The sequence below is a fragment of the Callorhinus ursinus genome, unplaced genomic scaffold (genome assembly GCF_003265705.2).
Source record: "Callorhinus ursinus isolate GAN/ISIS: 27379988/994484 unplaced genomic scaffold, GSC_fseal_2.0 scaffold45, whole genome shotgun sequence".
Classification (NCBI taxonomy): domain Eukaryota; kingdom Metazoa; phylum Chordata; class Mammalia; order Carnivora; family Otariidae; genus Callorhinus; species Callorhinus ursinus.
The window spans coordinates 5,682,316-5,707,228 of record NW_027397107.1 but is presented as its reverse complement, the minus strand read 5'-3'; the positions used below and the strand labels follow the sequence as shown (position 1 = coordinate 5,707,228).

Genomic DNA, 24,913 nt, shown 5'->3' with positions numbered 1-24,913 from the left:
ATCACCTGGTGCTCACCACCAGTGTGCTCCTGTTTCCCCCGCCCCCCTCCCCTCTGGTGACCAGCAGTGTGTTCTCTAGAGAATCTGTTTCTTGGTTTGTGTCTCTCTCTCTCTTTTTTTTCTTTTGCTCCTCTGTTTTGTTTCTTAAATTCCACGTAAATAAGTAGGATACTCTTAATTCACCCTCATACCTTAATTCGCCAGGTCACTGCGAGGGTGCTCATCAGATCTTACTAATTTGGAGAATCGGAATCAGTTGGGGAGCTTTTGGAACAATAGGATGCCCGGGGGCACCTGGCTGGCTCAGTCGGAAGAGTGTGGGACACTTGATCTCGGGGTCATGAGTTCGAGCCCCACGTTGGGTGTAGAGATTACTAAAAATAAGTAAACCTAAAAAGAAAGAAAATATCCCCGGAGATTCCAGGCCCGGGCACTGGTGCTCTTAATCAAACGAGGCCTTTGGACCCTGTGAAGCCAGGATGTCTGCCCTCGGGAGAGTTTGAGTCTGACAGGACACACAAGTAACAGTGGACCCGAGGTTGGGCCTCTCGCCACGGGGACTCCATCCCTCGTTTCCTTGGGTGAAGGGGTCCCTGTGACCTCCCTGGAGGAGGGGGCCTCACACAGTGGCGGCCCTATGGCAGCCAGGCCCACCTCAGCTCTCAGCTTCTAAAGCAGAGGTGTGGCCCCCAGGATGATTCTCGGTGCCCGGGGCCTAGGAGATTGAGAAGAGAAGGGCTTTCGGAACAGGCCTGTGGGAGGAACCGGCCCCACCTGTGAGGGTGTCACAGGTGGGGATAGCGCAGAGCTCGTGGGCCCGAGCCCCTGGGGACTCTGCCAGAGCAAAACCCGCTCTGTGAAGCCTGGAGTCCACCCCTGTGGAGGAGGCAGGACTGTCCCGGGTGTGAGGTGGATAAAAGCGCAGAGAAGAGCAAAGCATCTGTGGAACTCTCAGGCGAGGATTTACCACCACCACCCCCCCCCCGGGTCTCATTCATTCATTCTAGGTGCCTCAATGGCTATCAGCTCTTTACTCCCCCTTCCTCTAGCTTGGTGTCTGTCTCCCAGGACACTCCCCTACGGGGCCCACTCTGCTCCCCTGCAGTCACTATCCTCTGGGTGGGCCGGCTGGTGGTGAGATGATCATAAACATACAGTTATGAATCAGCGTGATTGTACCGAGTTCTCCAGAGAAGCAGAACCAGTAGGATATATATATACAAAGAGAGAGATTTATTTTAAGGAATTGGCTCACCCAATTGTGGGGGCTGGCAAGTCCGAAATCTGCAGGGCAGACTGGCAGGCTGGCAACGCGGGCAGGATTTCCGTGATTCGGTCTTCAGGCAGAATCCCTTCTTCTCTGGGAAATCTCGGCTGTTCTCCGAAGGCTTCAACCGATTGGCTGAGAGCTGCTGACATTAAGGAGGGCAGTCTGCTTTACTTCAGGTCAGCTGGTTGTAGATGTTAATCACATCCACAGGATAGTTCACAGCAACATCTAGATTCGTGTTTGAGCAAACAGCGGGGCGCCATGGCCCAGCCGAGTCTATAGGAAAATTAACCTGAGGCCTCAGGCTGTGGAAGAGGCCCTTGCCCTGCCCACAGGCTAAGGAATGCTTCCCTGGAGGGGGGAATCCTAAAGGATAAGGGAGTATTCACTCAGTGCCAGGGAAGGGCATGCCTGGCAGAGGAGTCAGCCTGTGCAAAGGCCCTGAGGTAGAAGACAGGTTTTGACAGGTTTTGTGTGTGTGTGTGTGTGTGTGTGTGTGTGTGTACACATGTGCATGCACACACTGCAGAGAGGCAGGAAGGCTTGATGGAGGATCAGGTGGAGCCTAGCTGGGGACAACACTGAGCAGCCAGCTAAGACATGAGGACTTTATCTTACAGGCCATGTGGCTGAGGATAGGGTCTGGGGCCCACAGCCTATACTCTAGTCCTTACCTCACCTTCTCACTGTGTGACCTTGGACCAGTCCCCTCCCTGGGCCTCACTTTCCTTACCTGTAAAAAGAAGTGGCTGGACAAAGTGTACGTGTATTTCAGGCCCTTGTGTGGTTTGTGGATTGGAGGCGCTATGTTGGTGGCCCAGCCACCCTGACTCCTAGAGGCGGGCTCAGCAAATCTGCCCATAGAGAAAAGGGGAAGCTGAGGCAGAGAGAGACTCGCACACTTCCCCCTTGGCCGACGCGCCCCATCCCCACCCGCCCCCTCAGCACGGCCCTCATGCCCCGAGTCCATTGAGGCCCAGGGCCAGCAGAAGTGAGACTGTGGCAAGGAGCCCCGAGGTTTGCACAAGACTCCAGCCCTGGCTTTTGCTTCCTCTTCCTTTCTGGGGATTCACCTTGAAGTCTACAGTGAGGAAGACAGCCGAGGACACAGCGGGCAGTTTTGCTGCAAGTGCTTACAGCCCCGGACATACCTGCGACTGCCTTTTCCCCTCCCCCGGCCCAGCTGCCCTCCTCCGCTTCTCCAGGGGGCAGAGGGCCCAGCCGCACGCCCCCCCCCCCCCCGCGCGCATGCGCATGCCCCCCCCCCCCAGCGGTGCAGCTGGCCCCGAGGGCAGAAAGGGACCCTGAGCCACATTCCAGAGGGTGCAAATGCCAGACCGAGGAGTGAGACCATCCTCTGTTCTCTACTGGGCCCTGAACTGTCTCCGCAGGGCCCCAGCCCTCAGCCCTGCCCCCACCCGGCCCCAGTGCTGCACCCCTGCCTCCCTCCCACCCCCAGATCCTGGTGCTTCCACTGTTAACTTGAGCTCACTCAGGGCAGCTCCTTGAGGGCTGCAACTTTATTTTGCTCTCTACTGAGAGAGCAAAACTACTGAGTAGTTTTTACAAAACTGCTATTTTGCTCTCTACAACCAAGACCAGTACCCAGCACCTCGTGGGTACCCGGGAGCTGTGGCTGAGTCAGTGATTCAATTGCAGGACTGGAGACACAGCCTCTGAGCCACCTGGTGGTTCAAGGTCAAGATGAAGGGGCCAAGGGCCAAACCTGCCCTCCCAGCAGAAGCCTGGGGCACCGTGCAGCCTGTGTGGGGGCACAGGCCCTGACACCTACTAGACCCTCAAGGATAGTCATCGCAGTAAATGGATCACAGGCGCATGGAGACGTCCCAAAGTGGGGTTGGCAGAAGCCCCAGGGCATTATTCCTATGCTGTCAGTTGTTTTTTGAGAGGATGTCCTGGTGGTGGAATTTACGCAGAATGACCTGCTGGTCACTTCCTTCCCAGGGGCCCCAAGGCAGACCAGGCCTCCAGTGCCTTCCACCCGAGCTCTGCCCTACCATCTATGTTCTAGGGACACTGGCCACCCTGAGCTCCCCAGCCCTGTCCTGCTGTCAGAGCGGGGATGCATGGAGGGGCTCTCACTGACGGGAAAGGTGCTTCTAGAACACTGTCGGGGGAGCAGGGGTGCTGCCACATCTCACAGAGGGGACCTGGGGTGACAGGCAGGTAGGCCAAGGATTAACCTGCCCTCAACATTCCAAGAAGCCACGTGTGCCCTTTTTACAGACAAAGAAACCAAGACCTTGTGTGGTCAGGTGACTCATCCAGCATCACACAGCAAGTCACCCCTTAATGCATTTGACAAGAGTGTCGGTGTTGACAGGAACACTTAGAGTACAGCAGCAGGTGAAGTGACAGAGCTCTGGGGGCTAGGGTCCCTGCTGGGCCTCAGAGGGTAAGGCTTGGGGCGCTCCCCAGGGGGCTGGCCTGGGTGATGCTGGGCCCTGGGAAATAGGGCTGCCCCTCCTACCTCCCCGCCATGGCCTCCCTTCCCCCGACTCCCAGTCCCAGTCTTTAAGCTACAACCAAGCAGCTATTCTATCTCCTCTGTTTTCCTGCCTTTGCCATGTCCTTTCTCTCCACACTGGGAACCAAGGGTGCCCTGGCAGGAGGCTGAGCTGCATCCTGCCCAGATGGATGCTCCTCACCTCCTAGCGAGGCCATGGAGAGCCCAGGAAGACCTGAGCTCCCCTTTCTCTGGGACACGGTGGTGAGCTTTGGCTCTGAGTCCCACACAAGGGGGGGGCCTTGAGGCCTTGAGGAGGGGGTGCCTGGCCCACAGGTGGGGCACACCTGGCAGGCTCTCCTCCAGGCCTCGAGCTAGGGCATAAAACAAAAGGGCTGTAGCCAGTGGGGCAGAGGGGGGAGGGTGCCCCAAAAATGACCCAGGAGGAGGAGAAATAGGGACACTGGGTTGCAGAGTGTCCCCACCTTCCCACTCCTCGTTTCTGTGTCTGGTAGACGGAGCACGCATGCAAAATGCAGGTAAATTAGATTCCCTGTCTTTCTCTGAGCCTCTGTCTCAACAAACAGAGCCCATCTGAAACCTACGCACGCACACGTGCAGCCAGCCTGGCTGCACCAGTGAACATGCACTTGCGGCGGTGCGGGGGGCGTGTGCGGGGAGGGGGGGGGGGGTGGGGGCGGGGGGGGGGGGGGGGGGGGCAGGGGCGGTGTTCTGCTCAGACAAGTGTCTGTTGGGCGCACAGGAAGAGCAGGGGTCTGACTGGCCAGGCAGGTACGGGGCTGATGCAGGGTTCCAGCAAGAAGTGCGGTCTGAGTAGAGAGCCATGGAGGGGCTCTAGCTGCCCTGGAGGGGGTCCCCGGACCAGCCAGACAGGGACAGCTCTGAGGCTTCCCAGTTGCAGGTCACCTGGGGGCCCATGAGCACCTGCTGGCTCCTCAGACCCTGAGCACCACAGGGCAGCACCTGGGAGCCGAGGCCGGGCTCAGAGCCGTGACACGACCTACCCGGTGGCACAGATTAAAGGAGCAGAACTGGAAGCAGGGGGCCCAGATGGGGCCGGGCTGTAGGGCCCCCAAGCCTGGGTGCAGACCCAGCTCTGCCCTGACTGATGGGACACTCAAGCCTGTGACTGAGGCCCTGGGTTCCTGGGCTGTGAAATGGGGTGCATCCCGCCCCCACCCCCCATGGGGTTGTTTTTAGGATTAAACGGCTCACCTGGGACCTTGTGAGCACTCGGTAATGGGAAGCTAGCTCTTCTGCCCAGATTTAGGGTTAATAGTTGGCTCCCCTATGTCCCACGCCACGTGGGCACAAACCCCTCATGAGCAAGAACCCCAGGCAGGTCCCCTTTCACACCCAGGCAGAGGCTCCTGTCACAGGAACATTGACTCCAGCCCCAAAGTCAAAACTGCCTGCCTGCTCCCAGGGGAAGGGGACACCTGGTTGGCCAGGGGCTGGTGTGATCATTAGGAGTGGCCCCTTTCATGATGATAAACTGGACGGTCACCCGCCCCACGGGGGCCCACGCCAGACCTGCGCCCCGCTCCCACGGCTCATCTCCCAGAGGGATGATGGTTTCTTTGCTCCCATTCACTTGAGGTCGCTGGGGGTGGGGTGGGGGGAGGTGCCAGCTTTGGGGCCGCAGAGGGGAGGACAGAGAGGGAGCCAACATTTGTACTCGCCACCCCACGAGCTGGGGATGCTATGGGATGTGCCTGAGCGAGAAAAGGACAAAATTCGGATTTGAACTCCAAACCCAGGGCCAAGTCCCGACACCGGCTCTGCTGCTGGGGATCAGTTGCTCCCTCCCTGGCCCTGACTTCAGGGAAGTCTAGAAGTGCTGAGCATGTTGTTTGTTCAAACCCACAGCTGGCATGAGGGCTGTCCTTGGGTGCTGTGTCAGACTGGCGGTCTTGCGGGGGGGAGGGGGGGGACGATGCCGCCCCACGGGGTGGCCACGGCGGGCACAGCAGTCTCCTGTGAGGATTCCATGAGGCGGGGGGCCTGCCTTGCCCACCTCACATCTCCGGGCACAGGGCCTGACCCAGAGCAGGGATTTAGCAAGTATTTGCTGCACAAAGAAATGAATGAGTTCTCATCCCAGAAGCACCCCCAACCTTTGCTGAATTGGGGGCCCCACAAGGGAAACATCTCTGGTCTCTGTGACTTTCATCAGGAAAATCTTCCAGAGCTCTGGGCAAATAAATAAGTTAATTGTTTACATTTGGTGAGGGCTTTATAATTAACAAATCCCCTTTCCTAGTTACGAGCTCCGGGCTCTCACGATCCTTCCATGTGTAGGTCTTTCCATCCCCATGTTTTATTTAGATGGAGAAACTGAGGTGCACATGAGACTTTGAAGTGACCCTTCTTAGTCCCTGTATGTGACAGAGTTCTGACTTGGGGCCAAGCTGCCTGACCCTCCCCCCCCCCCCATTCTGTGCTCTTTCCAACAGGGGCGGTGGCGCTGGGCTGAAGGAGGTTTAGCCCCTCCGGCCTGTTCCGGATGGACTCTGAACCCGAGTCAGGTTCCGTCCCACCTGACCCTCTCACGAGAGCCTGACTTTAAGATTAATAGTTTAATCTTTAGTGTCCGTTTCAAGGAAGCTCAATTCCTGTCTGGGGTATTTTATTTTTAGCCGGCTTCAGGAAGGAGAAGCTCCCCTGGCCTGTGAGGGGAGGGAGATAACGAGGCCCGAGCCGGTTTCCTGAGGAAGGGCCACAGCCCGCCATGCGCCTGACCCTGACCCTGGGATCAGAGCAGGCCCGGCAGCCAGGAGCCACCCCAGTAATAGCTTTCCCCTTCCTATGGAGCACTTCTGATGTGCCTGCGCCGAGCCAGGGTGGGCCTTGCAATCAGGCCAAGTGTCCCAGGCCAGAGAGGAGGCCCTCCCACATGCAGGGCACACACAGTCCCGTTGAGGCCCAGAGAGGGCGCCAGAGCCAAGGGAGGGCCGGTGAGTCCCAGAAACAGGTGGAATTTGAGGGAAGCCTGGGAGGCTGGTGGGAGAATCATATGCAAAGGCCCGCTACACAGACTGCGTCCCTAGGAAGGCAGGGAGCCGGTGCACCCGGGGTTTGGACAGGAGCGGGTGGGTGCGTTGGCTTCTCTAGAAGAACCCGTCAGGTCAGAGCGCATGCCTGCGAACCTGGGAGCCGGCTTTTGTATTCCTGTCAGTGCTCTGGAACGTGTTAGCCATCACGGGCCCTTCGATCAGATCACATCTTACATGGAACGCCAGTGTACCCATCGGAGGAAAGCTGTGCTTTTAATCGACATAAATTTAGATATCTAAATGTGTAATACTTAGCTAATCCAGAACAATCACCTGTTGTGACACAGTCATGTAACATCAGGCTTCACAGATAAGTGGTAGCCGCCGAGATGGACCTTGGCACCTAATTTATGTTTGTGTGTTGCCTTGTTTTTGCCATATATATATATATATATATAACATTTTTTTTTAATTTTCCCCCACCTCACCCCCCCTCCCGGCAATATATATATTTTTTAAAAACCAGACACCTCACTGTACGGTCTCAAGGTCTGTGCAAAATTAATTACCTTGGGAACAAAGCCAGTGAGGCTGTAGAATGTGCCGAAGCGAGGTGTATTTTACATTTGAGAGTAGATGGGTACTCTAAAATCGATTTTTTAAAAGAGAAGAATCTTTAGTTTTTTCAATTTTAAATCAGCTTTTTGGAGGAACTCTGGAAGGACATTATGGGGAACATAGTTTGAAAACCGCTGTGGAAATGCCACCTTCCTGTTACAGGAGGGCCGGCTGAGGCCAGAGAGGGGGCAGGGCTTGTCCAGGATCCCACAGGGAGTGGGGAAAATGGTCAGACACACAGAGTGTGTCCCCGTAATGACAAGTGCGTCCTGTTCCCAAGGCAGGGGGAGAAACACGCCAGGGACAGACACACCCCAAATCAGCCAAGCCCCTGCTGCAATACGTGTTTCTATTGTGTGCGCGGCCAAGAACCGGCAGTTATTAATGCTCCGTTCTCCCCCTGCAGCGATGCCCTCCTAGCCAGCCGCCGCGGGATGGAGGGCTTCATGGACTCAGGGACACAGACGGATGCCGTGGTGGTGCTGTCCTTGGCTCAGGCCGCCGTGCTGGGCCTGGTCTCCGAAAATGAGCTCTTTGGAGCCACCATAAGCGCGGAAGCCTTCTACCCGGACCTGGGGCCCGAGCTGTCCGGGTCGGCCATGGGGGAGCCCGGGCCCCCAGGCCCCGACGTCTACCAGCTGGCCTGCAGCGGGAGGGCCCTGGAGGAACCGGCAGAAGAGGAGGTGCTAGAGGTGGAGGCGGCCTTCGAGAAGCACACCCGGCGGAAGACGCGACCGCCTGTGCGGCTGGTGCCCAAGGTCAAGTTTGAGAAGGTGGAGGAGGAGGAGGAGGAGCAGGAGGTCTACGAGGTGTCCGTGCCCGGTGACGACAAGGATGCCGGCCCGGCGGAGGCCCCCGCCCAGGTGGCCGGCGGTGGCGGCGGCGGCGGCGGCGGCTGCGAGACCCTGGTGCAGAGCAGCGCCGTCAAGATGATCGACCTCAGCGCCTTCAGCCGCAAGCCCCGGACGCTGCGCCACCTGCCCCGAGCCCCGAGGCCGGAGCTGGACGCGGCCCCCTACGACCCCCACTTCCCCGACCCGGCGCGGGACGGCTTCCCGGAGCCCGGCATGACGCTGCCCGGGCCAGAGGCCCTGCCCTCCGAGTGTGGCTTTGAGCCGCCCCACCTGGCCCCCCTGAGCGATCCCGAGGCCGCCACCATGGAGTCCCCGGAGCCCGTGAAGCCGGAGCAGGGCTTCGTGTGGCAGGAGGCGGGCGAGTTCGAGGCCGACGCGGCCGGCTCGACGGCGGAGCGCCACAAGAAGGCCCAGCTGGACCGGCTGGACATCAACGTGCAGATCGACGACTCCTACCTGGTGGAGGCAGGCGACCGCCAGAAGCGCTGGCAGTGCCGCATGTGCGAGAAGTCCTACACGTCCAAGTACAACCTGGTGACGCACATCCTGGGCCACAATGGCATCAAGCCGCACTCGTGCCCGCACTGCAGCAAGCTCTTCAAGCAGCCCAGCCACCTGCAGACGCACCTGCTGACGCACCAGGGCACCCGGCCCCACAAGTGCCAGGTGTGCCAGAAGGCCTTCACGCAGACCAGCCACCTCAAGCGCCACATGCTCCTGCACTCGGAGGTCAAGCCCTACAGCTGCCACTTCTGCGGCCGCGGCTTTGCCTACCCCAGCGAGCTCAAGGCGCACGAGGTGAAGCACGAGAGCGGCCGCTGCCACGTGTGCGTCGAGTGCGGCCTGGACTTCTCCACCCTGACCCAGCTCAAGCGCCACCTGGCCTCCCACCAGGGCCCCACCCTCTACCAGTGCCTCGAGTGCGACAAGTCCTTCCACTACCGCAGCCAGCTGCAGAACCACATGCTCAAGCACCAGAACGTGCGGCCCTTCGTGTGCACCGAGTGCGGCATGGAGTTCAGCCAGATCCACCACCTCAAGCAGCACTCCCTCACCCACAAGGTAGGGCCTCCCGGGGCGGGCGGGGGAGGGAGCTGCGGGGGCGGGGAGGGAGCTGCAGGGGCGGGGGCGGGGGCGGGGGGGCCCCTCCCCAGGGAGGGGAGGGGCGGGGCGGGGCCTAGCCCCTGGCGCCTCTGCCCCTCCCCCACCCACGTCCCTGCCCCTACCCCCAGCGGCCTCTCTCCCCCAGGGGCCTGGCCCCAGGCCTGAGGCTCCTCCCTCTCGTCCTGCCCGCCTTTCATCCAGTGCGCCCCAAAGTCCTGATTCAGATCATTTAGGGGACCGTAGAGATGGGACGCAGATGAACCTGTCTTCCGTTTATAATTACATATTCATTGGGAGGAGTATTAGAAAAAAATACAATTGAAATTCAGGGGTTTTTTTTTAACAGTAAAACTTTTTTGAAGTTTTTTTTAATGTTATGTTAATCACCATACATTACATCATTAGTTTTGTGTGGTTTTTTTTTAAGATTTTTTTTTTTTTTTGACAGAGAGAGACAGTGAGACAGGGAACACAAACAGGGGGAGCGGGAGAGGGAGAAGCAGGCCTCCCGCCGAGCAGGGAGCCGATGGGGGCTGGATCCCAGGACCCCGCTATCACGACCTGAGCCGAAGGCAGACGCTTAACGGCTGAGCCACCCGGGCGCCCCACATCATTAGTTTTTGATGTAGTGTTCCATGACGCATTATTTGCGTATAACACCCAGTGCTCCATGCAATACATGACCTCCTTAATACCCATCACCAGGCTAACCTATCCCCCCTCCCCTCCCCTCTAGAACCCTCAGTCTTTTTTGAAGTTTTTGAATGAACTGTTGGAGGAACCCCAGCAGGCCCCAGGGCACCCAGTTGGAGAATCACTGAAGCAGCCTAGCCTCCCGGAGCGCGGAGGCCGGGAGGCCACAGGGCGGTGGACCAGATGGTCAGGAGTAGAGGTTTCCTTTGCTCCTTATAATTACAAAACTGTATCAAAACCTGGGACTTATCTTTAGGAAAAGCTGAAATATATTTCATTTTTTAAAAGGAATCAGATAGAAGGAAAAATAATTGTTACGGGAAAGGACATAAACTGGCAGAGCGGTTTGTAGGGATGGAAGATGGAGCACACTGTCCTTGACACCTGTGTCCCCGAGACATCACTTTGACCCACTGCCCCCACCGCCCTCTCCCTCCCCTCAGGCCACTAGCCACCTTGCCTTTCAGCCACTGCCACCACCTCCTCCCAGAGGCCCTTCTGTCCAAGCAGACGGAATGAGGCCTCGTGGGTCCCACAGCCTTGCTCCGGCACTTAGCCCGCCCCGTCGTTTCCACCCCAAATCCAACCAACTTCACGTTTTGCAGCTCAAGGTACAAGAGCTCCCTCGTTCCGTAACGGCCGCCGTAGGGCCACTCGGGGTCCATCCTGCGCCCTCATTTCCCACAGTGGACGCGGCAGCGAGTTGGGGGCGGCGATAGCCTGCTGGCCCAAGAATCTGGCCTTCCTCGCTCCAGGAACGCCTTCTACTAGAGCAGAGATGATTTGTAGGCTTTTGCAGCTGCTCCCCAGTCAGCTGGTATAGTTGCCCAGAGTGTGATGTTAAGAAGGATTCTGAAGCTGAGTCTGGGCTCAGCCATTAAAGCGGACCGTGCCTTGAGTGAAACCGGATGACTGACTGACTTCGTGTCTGCAGGGAAAAGAGGGGCAACCAAAAGCACATGGGCCCTCTCTGTGCCATTTTTTGCCTCTACTAAAAATCCCCGCGAGTCTGCAGAGTGATAAAAGAGAAATAATACCGTGAAGAAAAACCGAAAACAAAAATCAAAGGCCGGTAAAATGGAAAACTTGCCTGTCATCAGCCTAAATTTGCACAGCATGCACATCATAGGCACCTAGGGAGTCAGCACCGAAGGCAGGGCCCCCTGGTGGTCAGACACACCTTTGGTGTGTCAGGCGAGCGTAGGGACGCGACCTACAGCCCCTGTCTGCTAAAAGAGACATAGGCACCTCATAATACGAAACTCTGTCCACATAAGCAGTTAGACAGCAGCCGTACCTGCAGCCACATGTCTGTCCCACCGAGGGATCTACTAAATTACTGCCTCAGCAAAGAGATTGACTCCCACCCTTTGTCCTGAATTTCCTCCCCAGACGGTACATCGGACCCCCTGTGCTCACAATGCCCTGACCCACTGCAGGGGTCCCCTCCAGACCATGGATGAGCATGTTAAATAAACCAGAGGGTTGGCCCCTGGAATCATTGTCTCCTGGGGCCAGGTGTCCCAAACTCCTTCAGTGATAAGAATCATCTGAGGGACTTGTTGAGACTAAAAATTCCTGGGCCTGATGGCCCGGCATCTCCAGGGAGGACTCTCCCAAGAGGCTGTATGTGCAACAAGGTGGTTGGTTCTTATTACCAGGGAAGCTCGGAAAACTCTCAAGGGGTCAAGTGAATGGGCTCCGGAGGTTTGAGAACTCTTGTATTTGGATCCAAGTATCATTTTTCCTGGAGTGTCCACACTTTTAATCTCAAAGGGGTCTGTGAACCAGAAGGACCACTGAGAGACAACACTGAGGGGAAAAACACATACGTGTGCCCTTGACCTGAGGACAGTCCTCCAGGCTGTGGCTCTCATCCCGGCCACAGATCCCTGGTGCCTAGTGTGATGCTGGGCTTGTCACAGGTGCCCAGTAAATGGTTGCTGGATGGATGGATGGATGGATGGATGGATGGATGAACGAACGAACGAACAAATGAACACATTTGCCTTAGTGCGCTGGTACGAACCTAGAGGTGCACCTGCCCAGGTGGGCAGGAGACAGCAGGTGTGTGGGTAGGAACTAGAAGGCTTCCTGGAGTCAGTGGCCCTGCCCCAACATTCTCCCAGAGGCTTTCCACAAGTGGTACCCCTCCAGAACACCTCCAGGAAGTCGCTTTCTGGAAGCTGTGCATACATTCAGATACTGTGGCCCACACACACAGAAGCTGTGCCCATCGTGTGGCCTGACCATCACCCCTCCTGCCCCCTCTCCTGCCAGGGCGTGAAGGAGTTCAAGTGCGAGGTGTGCGGCCGGGAGTTCACCCTGCAGGCAAACATGAAGCGGCACATGCTGATCCATACCAGCGTCCGGCCCTACCAGTGCCACATCTGCTTCAAGACCTTCGTGCAGAAGCAGACCCTCAAGACCCACATGATTGTACACTCACCTGTGAAGCCATTCAAATGCAAGGTACCAGGCTGTCAGGGCCCCCAAGCAGGACGTCCCCACAGGTGGCCCCTGGTCGGCATGACTGCAGCAGCTGAGACCCGCCCGGAGCCGGCCTGGCCAGTGCAAGCAGTGGAGCCCAGTTTGGGGTGAAAATGCCCGGGCTCGGTGGGTTGCTGTGGGCCATAGTGTTCAGAGCCTATACGCTGTTGAGGTTGTATTTTTTGGAAGTTGGAGAGGGGGTGAAGGTCCCTGCACAGCCAGAGGGGAAAAGCCCAGGCATGGGACACAGTGTGGTCGGAGAGCCCAGCCCTGGGTGTTTGGTAACTCCAGCTCGGGGAGAGTGGAACAGTGACCAGCAAGAGTTGGCTTGGTTCTCTGGCTCTCGGGCCTCTGGGGTCACCTAGGAAAGGACAGAGTGAGTGCTGTCCATAGCGAATGGGATTCGAGCCCCAGCGGGGAAGTGGGAGTGGGCTGGGGGTTCAGGGAGGGCAGGCTCCCCTAGAGCTCCTGATGCCGAGTTGCTGTGTTCCAGGTGTGTGGGAAGTCCTTCAACCGCATGTACAACCTGCTGGGTCACATGCACCTGCACGCGGGCAGCAAGCCCTTCAAGTGCCCCTACTGCTCCAGCAAGTTTAACCTCAAGGGCAACCTGAGCCGGCACATGAAGGTCAAGCATGGTGTCATGGACATCGGCCTGGACAGCCAAGGTGGGTGGGCCGCGCACAGCGGACGGTGCAGGAGTGGTCCTGTCACGGCACACTCAGGAGCCTCCTGTCCAGTCAGGGCCGGCGGGAGGCTGGCCAGGCCTGAGACCTCACTGGGGTGGGCTCCGGGCTAGGGGGGGAGGCACCCTGGAAGGTGGTCCTGGTGCTAACGATGGGGCGTTTATGTATTCCTCAGAGGACTTCAGCGGGCTCACGTAAACAATAAGAAATAAAAATCCTAACTAATATTGATCAAGTGCTGACTGTGTGCCAGGCCTTTATTAACTCACGTGCTCCCCACAGTGAGGTTGGCTCTGCTAATTATCTCCATCTTACAGATACGGACCCTGAAGGACAGAGAAGTTAGGTAACTCAGGGAAGATCACAACACCTGGGCATGGGGGGAGGACAGACACTTTTATGACTATGACAGTGACATTTAAAAGACATGGTTGGCTGGGAAAGGAAGTAACAAAAGGGAAAAGGACAGGCTGGAGAGATGAGGGAAGCCGGGTGAGGTCCCGATCCCAACTGTACCACGGGAGGGTCTGTGGACAGCCCGGGGGAGCTCTGAGCTTCCCAGCGGCCAAGGCGAAAAGTATAACGCAGTCCGTCACACTCTTCACAGTGCTTGCCAAAGACAGTGTAGGCCACGCACTCAGGGTAGGGGCCTCACCTCTGCGGTTGGTAGCTTCTAACATCTCTAAGTGTGAGCGATACCCTGTGCCCTCCACACTCATCAGTCGTGGAAGACCATTAGTCTCGCTTGCCTTATTGAGGGAAGGAGGGACTTTTAGAGATTCTCCTGGAAGAAAGAGCTGATGGCCCCTCAGGAAGGCTCCCTGAATGGTCTGGAGCTAGTTGACTGTCTGGCATGTCTTCTCAGACAAAGCAGCAGAGGGAACAATATGGGTGAGTTGACCTGCCTGCATGACGTTACTCACTAGCAGTCAATCAGATGTTGGGGGATGGCTGCAGGCACCCTGCTTTGGTTTTGCACCAGCTAACCAGTGAGTGGCCCGGGTTTTCTGGCAGAAACGGGTGACCTTGGTTTTCTATTCTTGTGAGCAAGGATGCAACCCCATTAGCTGCAGAGAGGTGCTCTCTGCAGCCCCTTCCAACTCAAAATGTGGTACGAGAACCAACGGTATCAGGATCATCTGGGATCTTGCTAGAACTGCTGACTCAGCCCTACCCCACACCTCCTGAATCAGAATCTGCACTTCAAAAAAGATCCCAGGGTGATCTGTTTGCACAGTAGAGTTTTAGAGGTATGGGACTAGAGTGGTGGTTTCAAACTTTGGTATGCATTGGAATCACCTGGAAATCTGTTAAAGCAAATGGCAGGGCTCCACCCCCGGAGCATCTGAATCTGTAGGCCTGGGGTAGGGTTGCAGAATTTGCATTTCCAGCAAGTTCTCAGGGGATACCAAAGCTGCTGATCAGGGACCTCACTTTGAGAACCTTTGATCTGGACTCTAAAGGTCTGGTTCTCAAACTTGGCTACGCATCGAAAGCACCTGGGGAATTTTTAAAATGCTGATGCCTGAGTCTCAGCCCCAGAGAGTCAGATGTAATTGATCTGGCATGTGGCCTAGGATCAGCACTTTAAAGCACTTTAGATTATTCTATGTGCAGCAGGGTTCGACAGCCACAGTCTAGCAGACCCGCCATGTACCTAACCCACCAGGAAAGACCAGAGCAGAACTTGTCCTTTTGGAAACAGCTGTCCCTGCACACCTTGCTCCCAGGGGGTGGTGAAGGCACACGCTCTTTCTGTCTGAGGTCAGTAACCAGGGATGCATAGGACTGCCTTCTTCCTGACTGCACCAGATGACAGACAGTAAAGGAGTGATTGGCACTTGAATGGCTGGGACCTAAGCCAATCCGCCTCTCACATATAACCTTGATCGGAAAAGCTCAGGCTTCACACTTATGCAGGAGGAAGGCAGTGCACATTCTAGATGGAACCATCTCATAAATTGGAACTATAATTTGGGAGGTGGATCGATGTCCTTGTAAAAAATGGTACACTATTAGCTTGCTTTAATGTTTAGTCAACTCTATCATTTGAAGGTATGGCACTAGTATTTGAGGAAGAAACAGCCAACAACCTAGTATCTTTAGGATTTGGAACAGCTAACCTTGTTTTATAAAGTCAAAGACTCACAGTTTGTCAGATGCTCTGGGCATGAGTAATAGACCCCCCCGCCAACTCGTTAAACAATAATGAAATAGATTCAGAAAGGACTTGAAATCCAGGCCATCTTCAGAGTTGGGTGAGTCAGCCCCTCAACAATGACACCAGGGTGAGGCTCCCTCCATCTGTTCACAGCATTAGCTCTGATTTTCCTCATGGTCGCAAGATGGCTGCCATTGTTCTTTAGGGTGGTGTGCTGCTCAGGGCTTGTGCACAACCAGTGGGAGAGTAAGAGCCTCTTCCCTTTGCTCTATAAAAACCAGTGAGAATCATGTGAATTCAAAGAATTCACAAGCAGACCTCTCACGATTCACTGGCCTGAATTCATTCCTGAACCACTCGTTGGCAAGGGGTAGAATTGCCTTTAGACCACTGGTTCTTACTGGGGGTGAGTTTGTCCCCTGGGGACATTTGGCCAAGTCTAGAGACATTTTTGATTGTTGTACCTGGAGTGACACTACTGGCATCTGGCTGGTAGAGACCAGGGAAACTGCTAGCTGTCCTACCACGCACGCACATCCTACAGCGTCCCCCATAGGAAAGAATTATGGCCCCAAATGTTAGTAGTGCCAAAACCCTGCCTTAGACTTGTCAGGACCACCCCCTTGACTGGGGTCTGTTTCTCCCCAAAACACATCACTTCTCCTAGGTGCACAGGGGCAGAACACACACTGGGGCTCAGCCACAGACCTTGCCAGCCAGCTTCCCAGGGTCCCCAGATCATCCCCTGGGCTTCCCTCCCTCCTTCCAATGGAAGGCAGCCCCAGGCCTCCTCTATGGAGCTTTCCACCTGGCTTTTGTTCTGATGCTAAGAACTTTACAGTAAGGTTTCAAATTGATAAAATTACAAGAGTCCTCTTGGAGTTTTTGCCTCATGCAGCTCTGTTGACCTACCTTGGGTGTTTGTCCTCGAAGAGCAAGGCCCAAGGAGACCACTGGGCAGAGCCGGTCTAAAGCGCTAAGGCTGGTAGGAAGCCAGAGGTTAGAAAGGGCTCCCTCCCGCCCTTTGAGGCAGAACAGCACAGTGGGCCAAAACAATGCACTTGCTGGGCGCCCTTTGGCAAGTGGATTAACCTCTCTGAACTTCCTTTTGACCTCTTCCATGGGATTGCCATGAGCGCTCATGAGACGGTGTATGGAAAGTTCCGGGCATGCAGTAGGTGCTAAATGAGTGGTGCTGCAGAAACATGACGTAGAGCAGCAGGCTTTCATGTGGCCAAGGAGGGCCAATGCAAAACACTGCAGAGGAGGCATAGGAGGGCTGACTTTGGAGGGCAAACAAGAGTTCAAGGCCAGGCCTGCACCTCTCCCCGCCTCCCCCAACACACACAGCTTTAGCGCTCAGGTCTGGTGACCTGTCTGAGAAGCCACAGGAGCCTGGGGCTTCCCAGCACAGGAAGAGAGGCAGCGGAGAATCCTCTGGAAGCAATGGCTAGGAAGTCCTCTCTTGAGAAAGGCCCTCTGCTTCCATGTAGAAGTGACTGGCTCTTCCCAGGAGGCGGCATCCGGGCCTAACTGTGCCTCTCTCTTGCAGACCCCATGATGGAGCTGACAGGCACTGACCCCTCCGAGCTTGACGGCCAGCAGGAGATGGAGGACTTCGAGAACGCCTACGCCTACGCCGGGGTGGACAGCAGTGCCGAGGCCAGCGTCCTCACCGAACAGGCCATGAAGGAGATGGCCTACTACAACGTGCTATAGCACGAGTTGGGCCGCCCAGAAGGGGCGGGGAGGGCGTGGGATGTGGGGGGAGACCCCGGCGCTGCGGGCTGCACCTGCCGCGGCCGAGAAGCTACTGCCCCACTGTCCCGAGTCCCCCCCCCGCCCACACACACACCAAGTCGTTTGCACCACTAGGGACTTTTCGACCAAATGGAGACTGTACTACTGGCCTCAGCTGTGAACCAGGCACAGGCCCCAGGCATCTGGGGAAGGAAGGAGAGCACAGAAGGCCCAGCTCTGGGTCTCCTTGGCCTGCTGCTGTGGGAGGGTGGGAGAAATGCTGGTGGGGGCCATCTGGGGCCAGGCCACAAGGGCACAGGTCCTCAGGTCTCTCCAGGCCCGGCAGAGGGGTCCTGGCACTAGAGGAAGACCTAACTTGAGCCTGGCCTTGTTTCCCCTCTGGACCAACTCCTGCCTCTAAGGGATGTTTGAGCTCCTGCGGTGGTCAGCACTGCCCCCCCCCAACCCGCCCCCTTCCCTGTGCTGGGAAACGCCCAGGCCCCAGAGCCCCCTTCCCCACCCTGTTCATCAACAGCCAGGCAGGGCCCTCTGCCTTCTACCTCCTGGTGCCTCCCGAGCTCTCCGGGAGCCAGGCATGCATGCAGCCCCGGTCCTGGCCTCAGGAAAGCGGGGTGTAGCCCAGCCCCCAGCTAGTGCCCTCTCCAGCCAATCCCCCGAAGGCCCCCACCTTCCAGCAGTTTGAAAGTGGGTGTCCCTAAAGTGGATTTCAACAGATGTCATCCAGTTCTTTGTTGAATGGGTCACCGCACCAGGGTCCCCCGACGTGAGCAGAGCTGGGACGTGCCTTTCGCCGGGCACACGCTAAGACAGCCGGAAGCCCCTCAAGTGAGGGGCAGGGGACCGAGAGGGGCTGTCCTCAGAGGAGGCCAAGGACCCCACCTGGGGGGTGGCTGGAGTGTTGTATTATTAACAAGTATCCATGTTGAGGAAGTGGACAGCCAAGAGTCAACAGGTTCCCAAGAAGAGCAACATAGTTAAAAAGAAAATGAAGACCATAGAGAAAAAAAAATTTTTTTTGAGCAAAAGGGGTATTTTGAAGGTAATTTATTTTTTTTTTTTCCTTTCCAATTCTGTGTCGCCTATTCTTTTCTGATGGAGATCATTTTCTTTTTCCAAACGGAAGCTCCCTCGTGTGCTGTGCGTGCTTCATGCCTCCTCCCCAACCTCGAGCAGCCGGCCGGGCAGGGCTCAGGCCTGGCTCAGGTGCGGAGGGGCCGGGGCGGGAGGAAGGAGGCGGGAGGCAGAGCCAGGCAGGCCCGTGGCCCCTGCGCCGCCCCTCTGGCTGGTGACTCGTGTGGCACCACCCACCGCAGTGGCCGGAGCGGCTTGATTCTGCTCAGCCCGCGGCTTGCTGCCTGGCTTGCCTGTTCTCCTGGCCTCTGTCCCCACACCCCCTCCTGCCCTGGGACCCCAGGACAGGCCCGGGGCACGAAATGGCACATTCAGGAACGCTAGGGCACCCAGACTCCTGCCCACTCGCCTCCTGAGGCCTCGGCGGGGAGGGGCAGGCAGCGCTGTCCCCAAAGGCGCGAAGGAGGTGAAGCCACCAACTTCAGCCCGGAAACCAGAAAAGGAGGGGTAACAGCCGGGGCGGGGGGTGGGGGGACCAGTTGGAAATGCAGCCGCCCCCAAAGCTGTATCCTTAGCGAAGGACCAAGCCAGGCTTCAGGGTGGCTGTGATCAGGACTGAGGGGAGGACAAGGTGGCCTCGGGATCAGGCAGCCAGGTGCCCCTTCCTTCTCTGCTAAAGCTCGCTAACGCTAAGAGGCAGCAGACCAGAGGGCTGGGGGCTCACAGGAGCCTTTCCCCTCCAGAACCCCGAGGCGCCCCCCCCAGCCCCCCAGGTGCCCGCCATGATGACCCTCAGGTGGCAGTGACCCCGTCACTGTAGAAGACATTTTCTCCTGCTGAGCAGAAGCCTCACCCCCTGCAAACTACCTCTTCCCACAATGTCTTTCTCCCCTGGTACCAAAAAGAACCCTGTACCTCCTCCTCCTCCTCTCCTGCCAGTGCAGTGGCCTTGGTCGTGGAAACCCAAGGGAGAAGGGCTGGCCCCCAGGGCGGGGCTCTCCTTTCCTCCCCCAGCCCCGCCATCAGCACCCGCCCTCTGCGAGGTTAGATACTTGAACGCCCCCCTGCCCTGTGCCTTGGACCCGGGCAAAGCTAAGAGAAGGAAAACAGCACAACTCACACATTTGAGCTGGGGGGTGGTCTCCGCAAGGCTCCTGTCCTCACCCCTCCCCCGACCTTTCAAGAGAGGCGCGCACGCGGCCTCTTGGGTGACTTGGAAACTCCTGGACAAATTCCATCCTAACTTATTTTGACGTGTATACAAACCAACTGTTTAGAATTTCCACTTGTGCAAAGCCCTACTGTGTTTTTATGTTCCCGTTTAAAAGAGAAGTTTACTTAGCAATAATTATAAATAAATGAATATTCTTTAGCGAGGTGACTGTGGGTGCTTCTTCCCCTGGTTCTTGAGGACTTGGTCCTCACCCCTCCCCGACAAGGGACTTCCCAACAAGGCTTCCCAACCCCGCGGGGGCGTCACTCTCCGAGGAGGGGAAGAAACCCACACCATCCTTTGCATCGGAATGGCCACCTGCAGGGCCAGGCACCTACAGGGAGCTGCTCCGAGCCCCCCAAGAGGGAAGGGCTCCGGCCCAGGCCCCAGAATTCCCACCACTTGCAGAGAAAAACCGGTTCCCCTGCTGACCCACCAACAGGGCACCAGGACAGAAGCCAGCTCACGATGCCAAACTGCCCTTCAGAAGCTACCAGCCCTTAAGAAGGGGCCGGAAACCTTGAGCTTCACCCCAGGAGGTGGGCCTAAGCAGAGCCAGCACACCAGCTTTTCCTGCTACCGCCCTGGGAGTTCAGTGTGATGAGCGAAGGGAGTAAGTTGTCCCTCGGCCAGATGGAGGCCACCAGAGGGAGTGGTGGCTACAGCCCATCTCCAGGCTCCCGAGGTCCCAGCTATCCAGTCTCAGGAGCCATGAGAGTCCCCCCGAAACTGGGTTGCCAAGTATTTACTGTATCAAGTGAAGATGGTACAACTCTTCCCCTGGACATGTAAACACCAAAAGTAGACTATAATCCCTGCATAAAAGATAGCCCTTTCCATTGGATCTATTTAGCTTTAAAGCAACTTTGTAATCCTACGTTCCCGGTTTTGCCAAAAAACGGTGAAGATGAACCCAAGTCTGGGCCCCAGTCCCAGCCCCAGCCCCAGCCCCAAGCCCCCAACCCCAGGCAGCCATGGAGAGGACAGAGGGGCAGCTCCCGTGGGGGACCCACTCTGAAGACCCAGAAAAGGGCACAGAGAGAGGTCTGGAGATGTTGAGAAGGTGAGAACCAACAAAGCAAAAAACCAGAATCTATGAGGAAGTGACAGCAACCCTGAAATGGAGAGGAGGATACAGGAACGGGATTGTGCTGGTAGTTTCAGGGAGCCCACAGGCCTGCACGCCGGGAGTCCCGGGGGCCCGGCGGGTGGCTCCCATACAGTTCGGGACGCTCACAGTGCTGCCCACTCCGCCCCCCTCACGGAGGGCCCTGACTGATGGCGCCCGGGGACGCAGGCCTGCGGCGTCCCCGTCTGTCCCGGGGTAGAATCCGCCGGCCCTGGAGGCCCTCTCTCTGGGGCCCTGGCTGGGCGGCCTCCTTCCCTGGGGCACAAACACAGCAGACGGTTTTGTGAAGAACTTTTTAGTAGCTAAATATGGCACCATGTGTTCCAAGGGCAATATAAATTACAGTATGCAAAACACACTGACCGGCTTGAGGTAAAACACTCTGTTCCTGCCTCACATCACCATGAGGGGAAACACACAGATACTTTTAAAAACATCTTGCTTATATAAAAAAATGTCCCCTAGAAAGGCCTGAGAAGGGGGCTCACCCGCGGCCCGCGGCTTTTGCTCGGCCCGGCCCGCCCGCCACAGCCGCCGGGCCGCGCTCCCGCCCCCACTACTGGCCCAGCGCCTTGTCCAGGCTGTTCTTGATGGTGTCCAGGAAGTCCGAGGTGTTCAGGAAGTGCTCGTTCAGCTTCACACTGCCGACACAACACAGTTCGCGTGAGGAGCGGCTCCAGCCGGGCCCTTCCAGGCCGGAGCCTGAGCTCGGGCACCCGAGGGGCTGCCCACCACCCCCCTCCCGCGCCCGTGGGGAGCGGCGCGCCCAGGCTACCGGTCACAGGCTGCCCAGAGCCCATGGCCAAAGGGCCGCAGCGACTTCAGCGGGAACTCGTACGGAAGGGGATGGCAAGGCTCTGAGCGGCTAGCCCGCTGGCCTCGGGAATGGGGACCAACCCACTGGGCCTCGGGGCTGTGGACCCGTCCCACCTCCGGCCCTTGGCAGCGAAGCGGATTCCAGAGGGGCCTCTAAGGAGCCTCTGGCTTCTTCCCACCCGGCCCTGAGGTCCTCGAAGGCCAGCCCCGCCCTGTGCCACAGGCCACGCACTTGCTGAGACCATGGATGCAGCCTGCCAGGTCCTTGGTCATGGCTCCGCTCTCCACAGTCTGGACGCACACTTTCTCCAGGGTCTGCGCAAACCTGCAGGCGGCGGGGCAGAGGGAGGCCCCAGCTGACAGAGCCGGGGCCCAGAACCTGTCCTGGGTCGGCTCGGGACCCCCGCCCTCTCCGCTCACCTGATGAGGTCCTGGTTCCCGTCCAGCTTCCCCCGGTGCTCCAGGCCACGTGTCCAGGCAAAGATGCTGGCAATGGGGTTCGTGCTGGTGGGCCGGCCCTGGGGGGGGCAGGGGTCACAGCGGCATGAGGAGCCGAAGCAGCTGACAAGGGGGCCACCTGGACGCAGCTGCCCACCCCTAGACTGACAAGCCAGACCCATCCTCCCAGTCTTCTGCGCCAATGGGTTCTGAGCCCCTGGGGTAGGTGGGCATGCGACCACAGTCCCTACCACTCACCTTCTGGTGCTCCCGATAATGGCGAGTGACCGTTCCATGAGCAGCCTCAGCCTCGATGGTCTTCCCATCCGGGCAGACCAGCACAGACGTCATCAGGCCAAGGGAGCCAAAGCCTGAAGAGGAGGAAGACCCTCCTTCCAGTGCCAACACCCACCCCTCACCCACCTGCCCTCCTGCTCGCGAGCTGCCACTCAGCTCACAACCCCCGACTGTGCCCGGGAGGACAGCCACCGTTTCTGGCTTGTCTACCCTTGTCGTGGGTCTCCAGAGCCCACACAGGGTAGGGGGCATTCAAAGGTGGCATTCGTCAGCCTGTGGACATATATCTGTATAGCCACCTAGGCGTTCCCAAAAAGTGAAAAACTTCTGTAAGAAAATTCCTTGTCTAAGGGGCATCTGGGTGGCTCAGCTGGTTAAGTGTCTGCCTTTGGCTCAGATCACAATCCCGGGATCCTGGGATCGAGCCCGGTGTCAGGCTCTCTGCTCAGTGGGAAGCCTGCTTCTCCCTCTGCCTCTACTCATCTCCTCTCCCCCTACCCTGCTTGTACTCTCTCACTTTCTCTCAAATAAATAAATAAAATCTTAAAAAAAAAAAAAAAGAAAAGAAAATTAGTTGTCTAAGAATGTCTGCAGCTGGGGCAGGGGGAGGGGGGTCTCCATGTTTACCAGACCCTCACGCTCACCAGTCCCTTATTACTTAAGGGTAACTTTCATGCCTTTCTCTTGTCTGCTATGGCTTTTCATCCTTCCATCCTAGACAGGAATTGTTCTAGTGAGAGGATCACCACTGCCCTTACTGAAATAAAGCCAAAGGTTTTATAAAACATCAGGACCCCAGGTCTTTTCCTCACAACCTTCACTTGCCTTCGTATCAGGAGCTAGACTTCACCCCATCTCGTGGAACATTGTTTCCCCTCCCTGCCTGTACTTCACATGTTGTCTACTCTCACCGCCTGTCCTGCTCGCGTTCCCAACATAAATGGGCGAGTTCTCACGGCTCGCTCCCTAATGGCCTCATCCATGCTCCTGCTGCAATCCAATTTGTCTCACGGGACACTCTGGGGCTTGGGGCTTTGCCACCTTCCCCAGTATTCTCCTACATCCAACAGATTTACTGTGCAAAATGGATTCTCTGTTGTTCAAAAAGTACCCAGTCGTGCTCAATCCCATTTTTCTCCTGGAGTCAAACCTGGCCCAAACCTGGAGCCACAGTCACTTGGCCCATAGGCAGGAACAACCTCAAAGCTGACACACCTAGCCCTTTAGAACTTGAATTCCTGGGGCGCCTGGGTGGCTCAGTCGTTAAGCGTCTGCCTTCGGCTCAGGTCATGATCCCAGGGTCCTGGGATCGAGCCCCGCATCGGGCTCCCTGCTCCGCGGGGAGTCTGCTTCTCCCTCTCCCACTCCCCCTGCTTGTGTTCCCTCTCTCGCTGTCTCTCTCTCTGTCAAATAAATAAATAAAACCTTTACCAAAAAAAAAATCTTAAAAAAAAAAAAAAGAACTTGAATTCCTATGTTCTCCTTTCTCTGTAACAGTAGCTTTAGTAATACACCAGTCCAAACCTAATTTGGGAAGCCTTCCTCACTCAGATGCCAGAGAGCTCCTGCCCCCTGCTGTCCACGGGGAACCCTGCAATGAGTCAGCAGGCCACACTAGAGAAGTTTTCTATAAAAAGGGTCTGAAAAATCCCCCAGCCAGAAAAGACCAACAACCCACCCCCTGGAGAACGGTGCTCCCAGCGTACCCTGGGCCAGGATGTCCGACTGCACATCTCCGTCGTAGTTCTTGCAGGCCCACACGAAGCCACCGGAAGACTTGAGGACCTGAGCCACCATGTCATCAATGAGCCGGTGCTCGTACCAGATCTTATTCTTGTCAAAGTCGGTCTTATAGTGCCTGGAAGCACAAGGGCCTGTTGTGGGGAGAGGGCGGGAGGCTGACAGGTTGGGGATCTCCCCCCAAGCTCAGGGCTGAGTCAAATGCACTGGGACAGTGACCACCCTAGAGGCTGGGGGCTGGGGGGCAGGCAAGGAAGGCTGTGAAATCCTGAGGGGGCAACAAAGGGAGAGGCCGTTACTTCTCAAAGATCTCCTGGAAGATGTCCTTGAAGCGCCCGTCGTAGGCTTTCAGGATGGTGTTCTTGGTGCTCATGTACAGAGGCCACTTCTTCTGGATGGCATACTGGAAGCAGCTGTGTGCAAAACCCGAGATGGACTGCAGGGAGAGAGAGAGAGACAGAGGTCCCTGGTGTGATCCCCAGCTGGGGCCCCTGGGCCCTCCATACCGCCTGCCCGGACAGTCTGGGTGAACCCAGCCACCCTGGACGGAGCAGCTGCTGTTTCTACTGGCCCAGTAGCCCCCTCCCAACTTCTGGGAGGAAGCAGCCCCTCAGTTTTGCTTTGGAAAACTACCCTCCCCTCCCCAATTCTTAGACCATATGGCTGGGGTGGGGCTGGTTCCCCCGGCCCACCCACCCGTCTCTGGAGTGAACCCTGTGTCCCGGCTTATTGTCTCGGAGCCCTCTGCGATTGGCTCAGAGGTGGTCCTGTGACCCAGGCCTGCACTTTTGCCCGAACCCTGTTGACAAAAAGGCTCTTTTCTGATAGGGTAACCAAGCTGGCAGGGGACAAGCCTGGGGCTCCTGGTGGCCACTTCCTCACCGCCAGAGAATGAGACCAACCACAGAAGAAATGAAAGCCAAGAGTTGGGAAAGGGGAAAAAAAATGCCTATCCAGTTTGCTTAAGCCAAGCATCCTGACAACTAACGTGCCCCGAAAGGTGTGTCGGTAGAAGGAGCATAGGAAGTCGGGCTGTCGGAGAAGGAGCACAGGAAGTCGGGGTGTTGGGGAGCACAGGAAGTCGGGGT

The 24,913-nt window shown here is 57.1% G+C and overlaps 2 protein-coding genes across 9 annotated transcripts in view; one reads left to right on the top strand and one right to left on the bottom strand.

The window, feature by feature from the left end:
* ZNF710 (zinc finger protein 710) overlaps positions 1-19,564 on the top strand; it is a 67,692-nt gene extending 48,128 nt beyond the window's left edge. For 7 of the 8 annotated variants that reach the window (XM_025893054.2, XM_025893053.2, XM_025893050.2 and 4 more), the window contains exons 2-5: positions 7,779-9,288; positions 12,304-12,495; positions 13,007-13,181; positions 16,913-19,564. In XM_025893054.2, the coding sequence (XP_025748839.1) occupies positions 7,807-9,288; positions 12,304-12,495; positions 13,007-13,181; positions 16,913-17,079 (2,016 nt within the window). In that variant the 5' untranslated portion in view covers positions 7,779-7,806 and the 3' untranslated portion in view covers positions 17,080-19,564. Of the gene's footprint in view, positions 1-3,775; positions 4,277-7,778; positions 9,289-12,303; positions 12,496-13,006; positions 13,182-16,912 lie in introns of those variants that run through there. The other variant, XM_025893057.2, reaches the window with a different exon arrangement.
* A 1,249-nt stretch (positions 19,565-20,813) lies between these two features.
* Positions 20,814-24,913, bottom strand: part of IDH2 (isocitrate dehydrogenase (NADP(+)) 2) — a 16,701-nt gene continuing 12,601 nt past the window's right edge. The window contains exons 6-11 of the mRNA XM_025893058.2: positions 24,125-24,261; positions 23,792-23,943; positions 22,047-22,159; positions 21,771-21,868; positions 21,583-21,675; positions 20,814-21,175 (exon numbers count right to left, since the gene is read on the bottom strand). Of these exons, the coding sequence (XP_025748843.1) occupies positions 21,091-21,175; positions 21,583-21,675; positions 21,771-21,868; positions 22,047-22,159; positions 23,792-23,943; positions 24,125-24,261 (678 nt within the window). The 3' untranslated portion in view covers positions 20,814-21,090. The remainder of the gene's footprint in view (positions 21,176-21,582; positions 21,676-21,770; positions 21,869-22,046; positions 22,160-23,791; positions 23,944-24,124; positions 24,262-24,913) is intronic.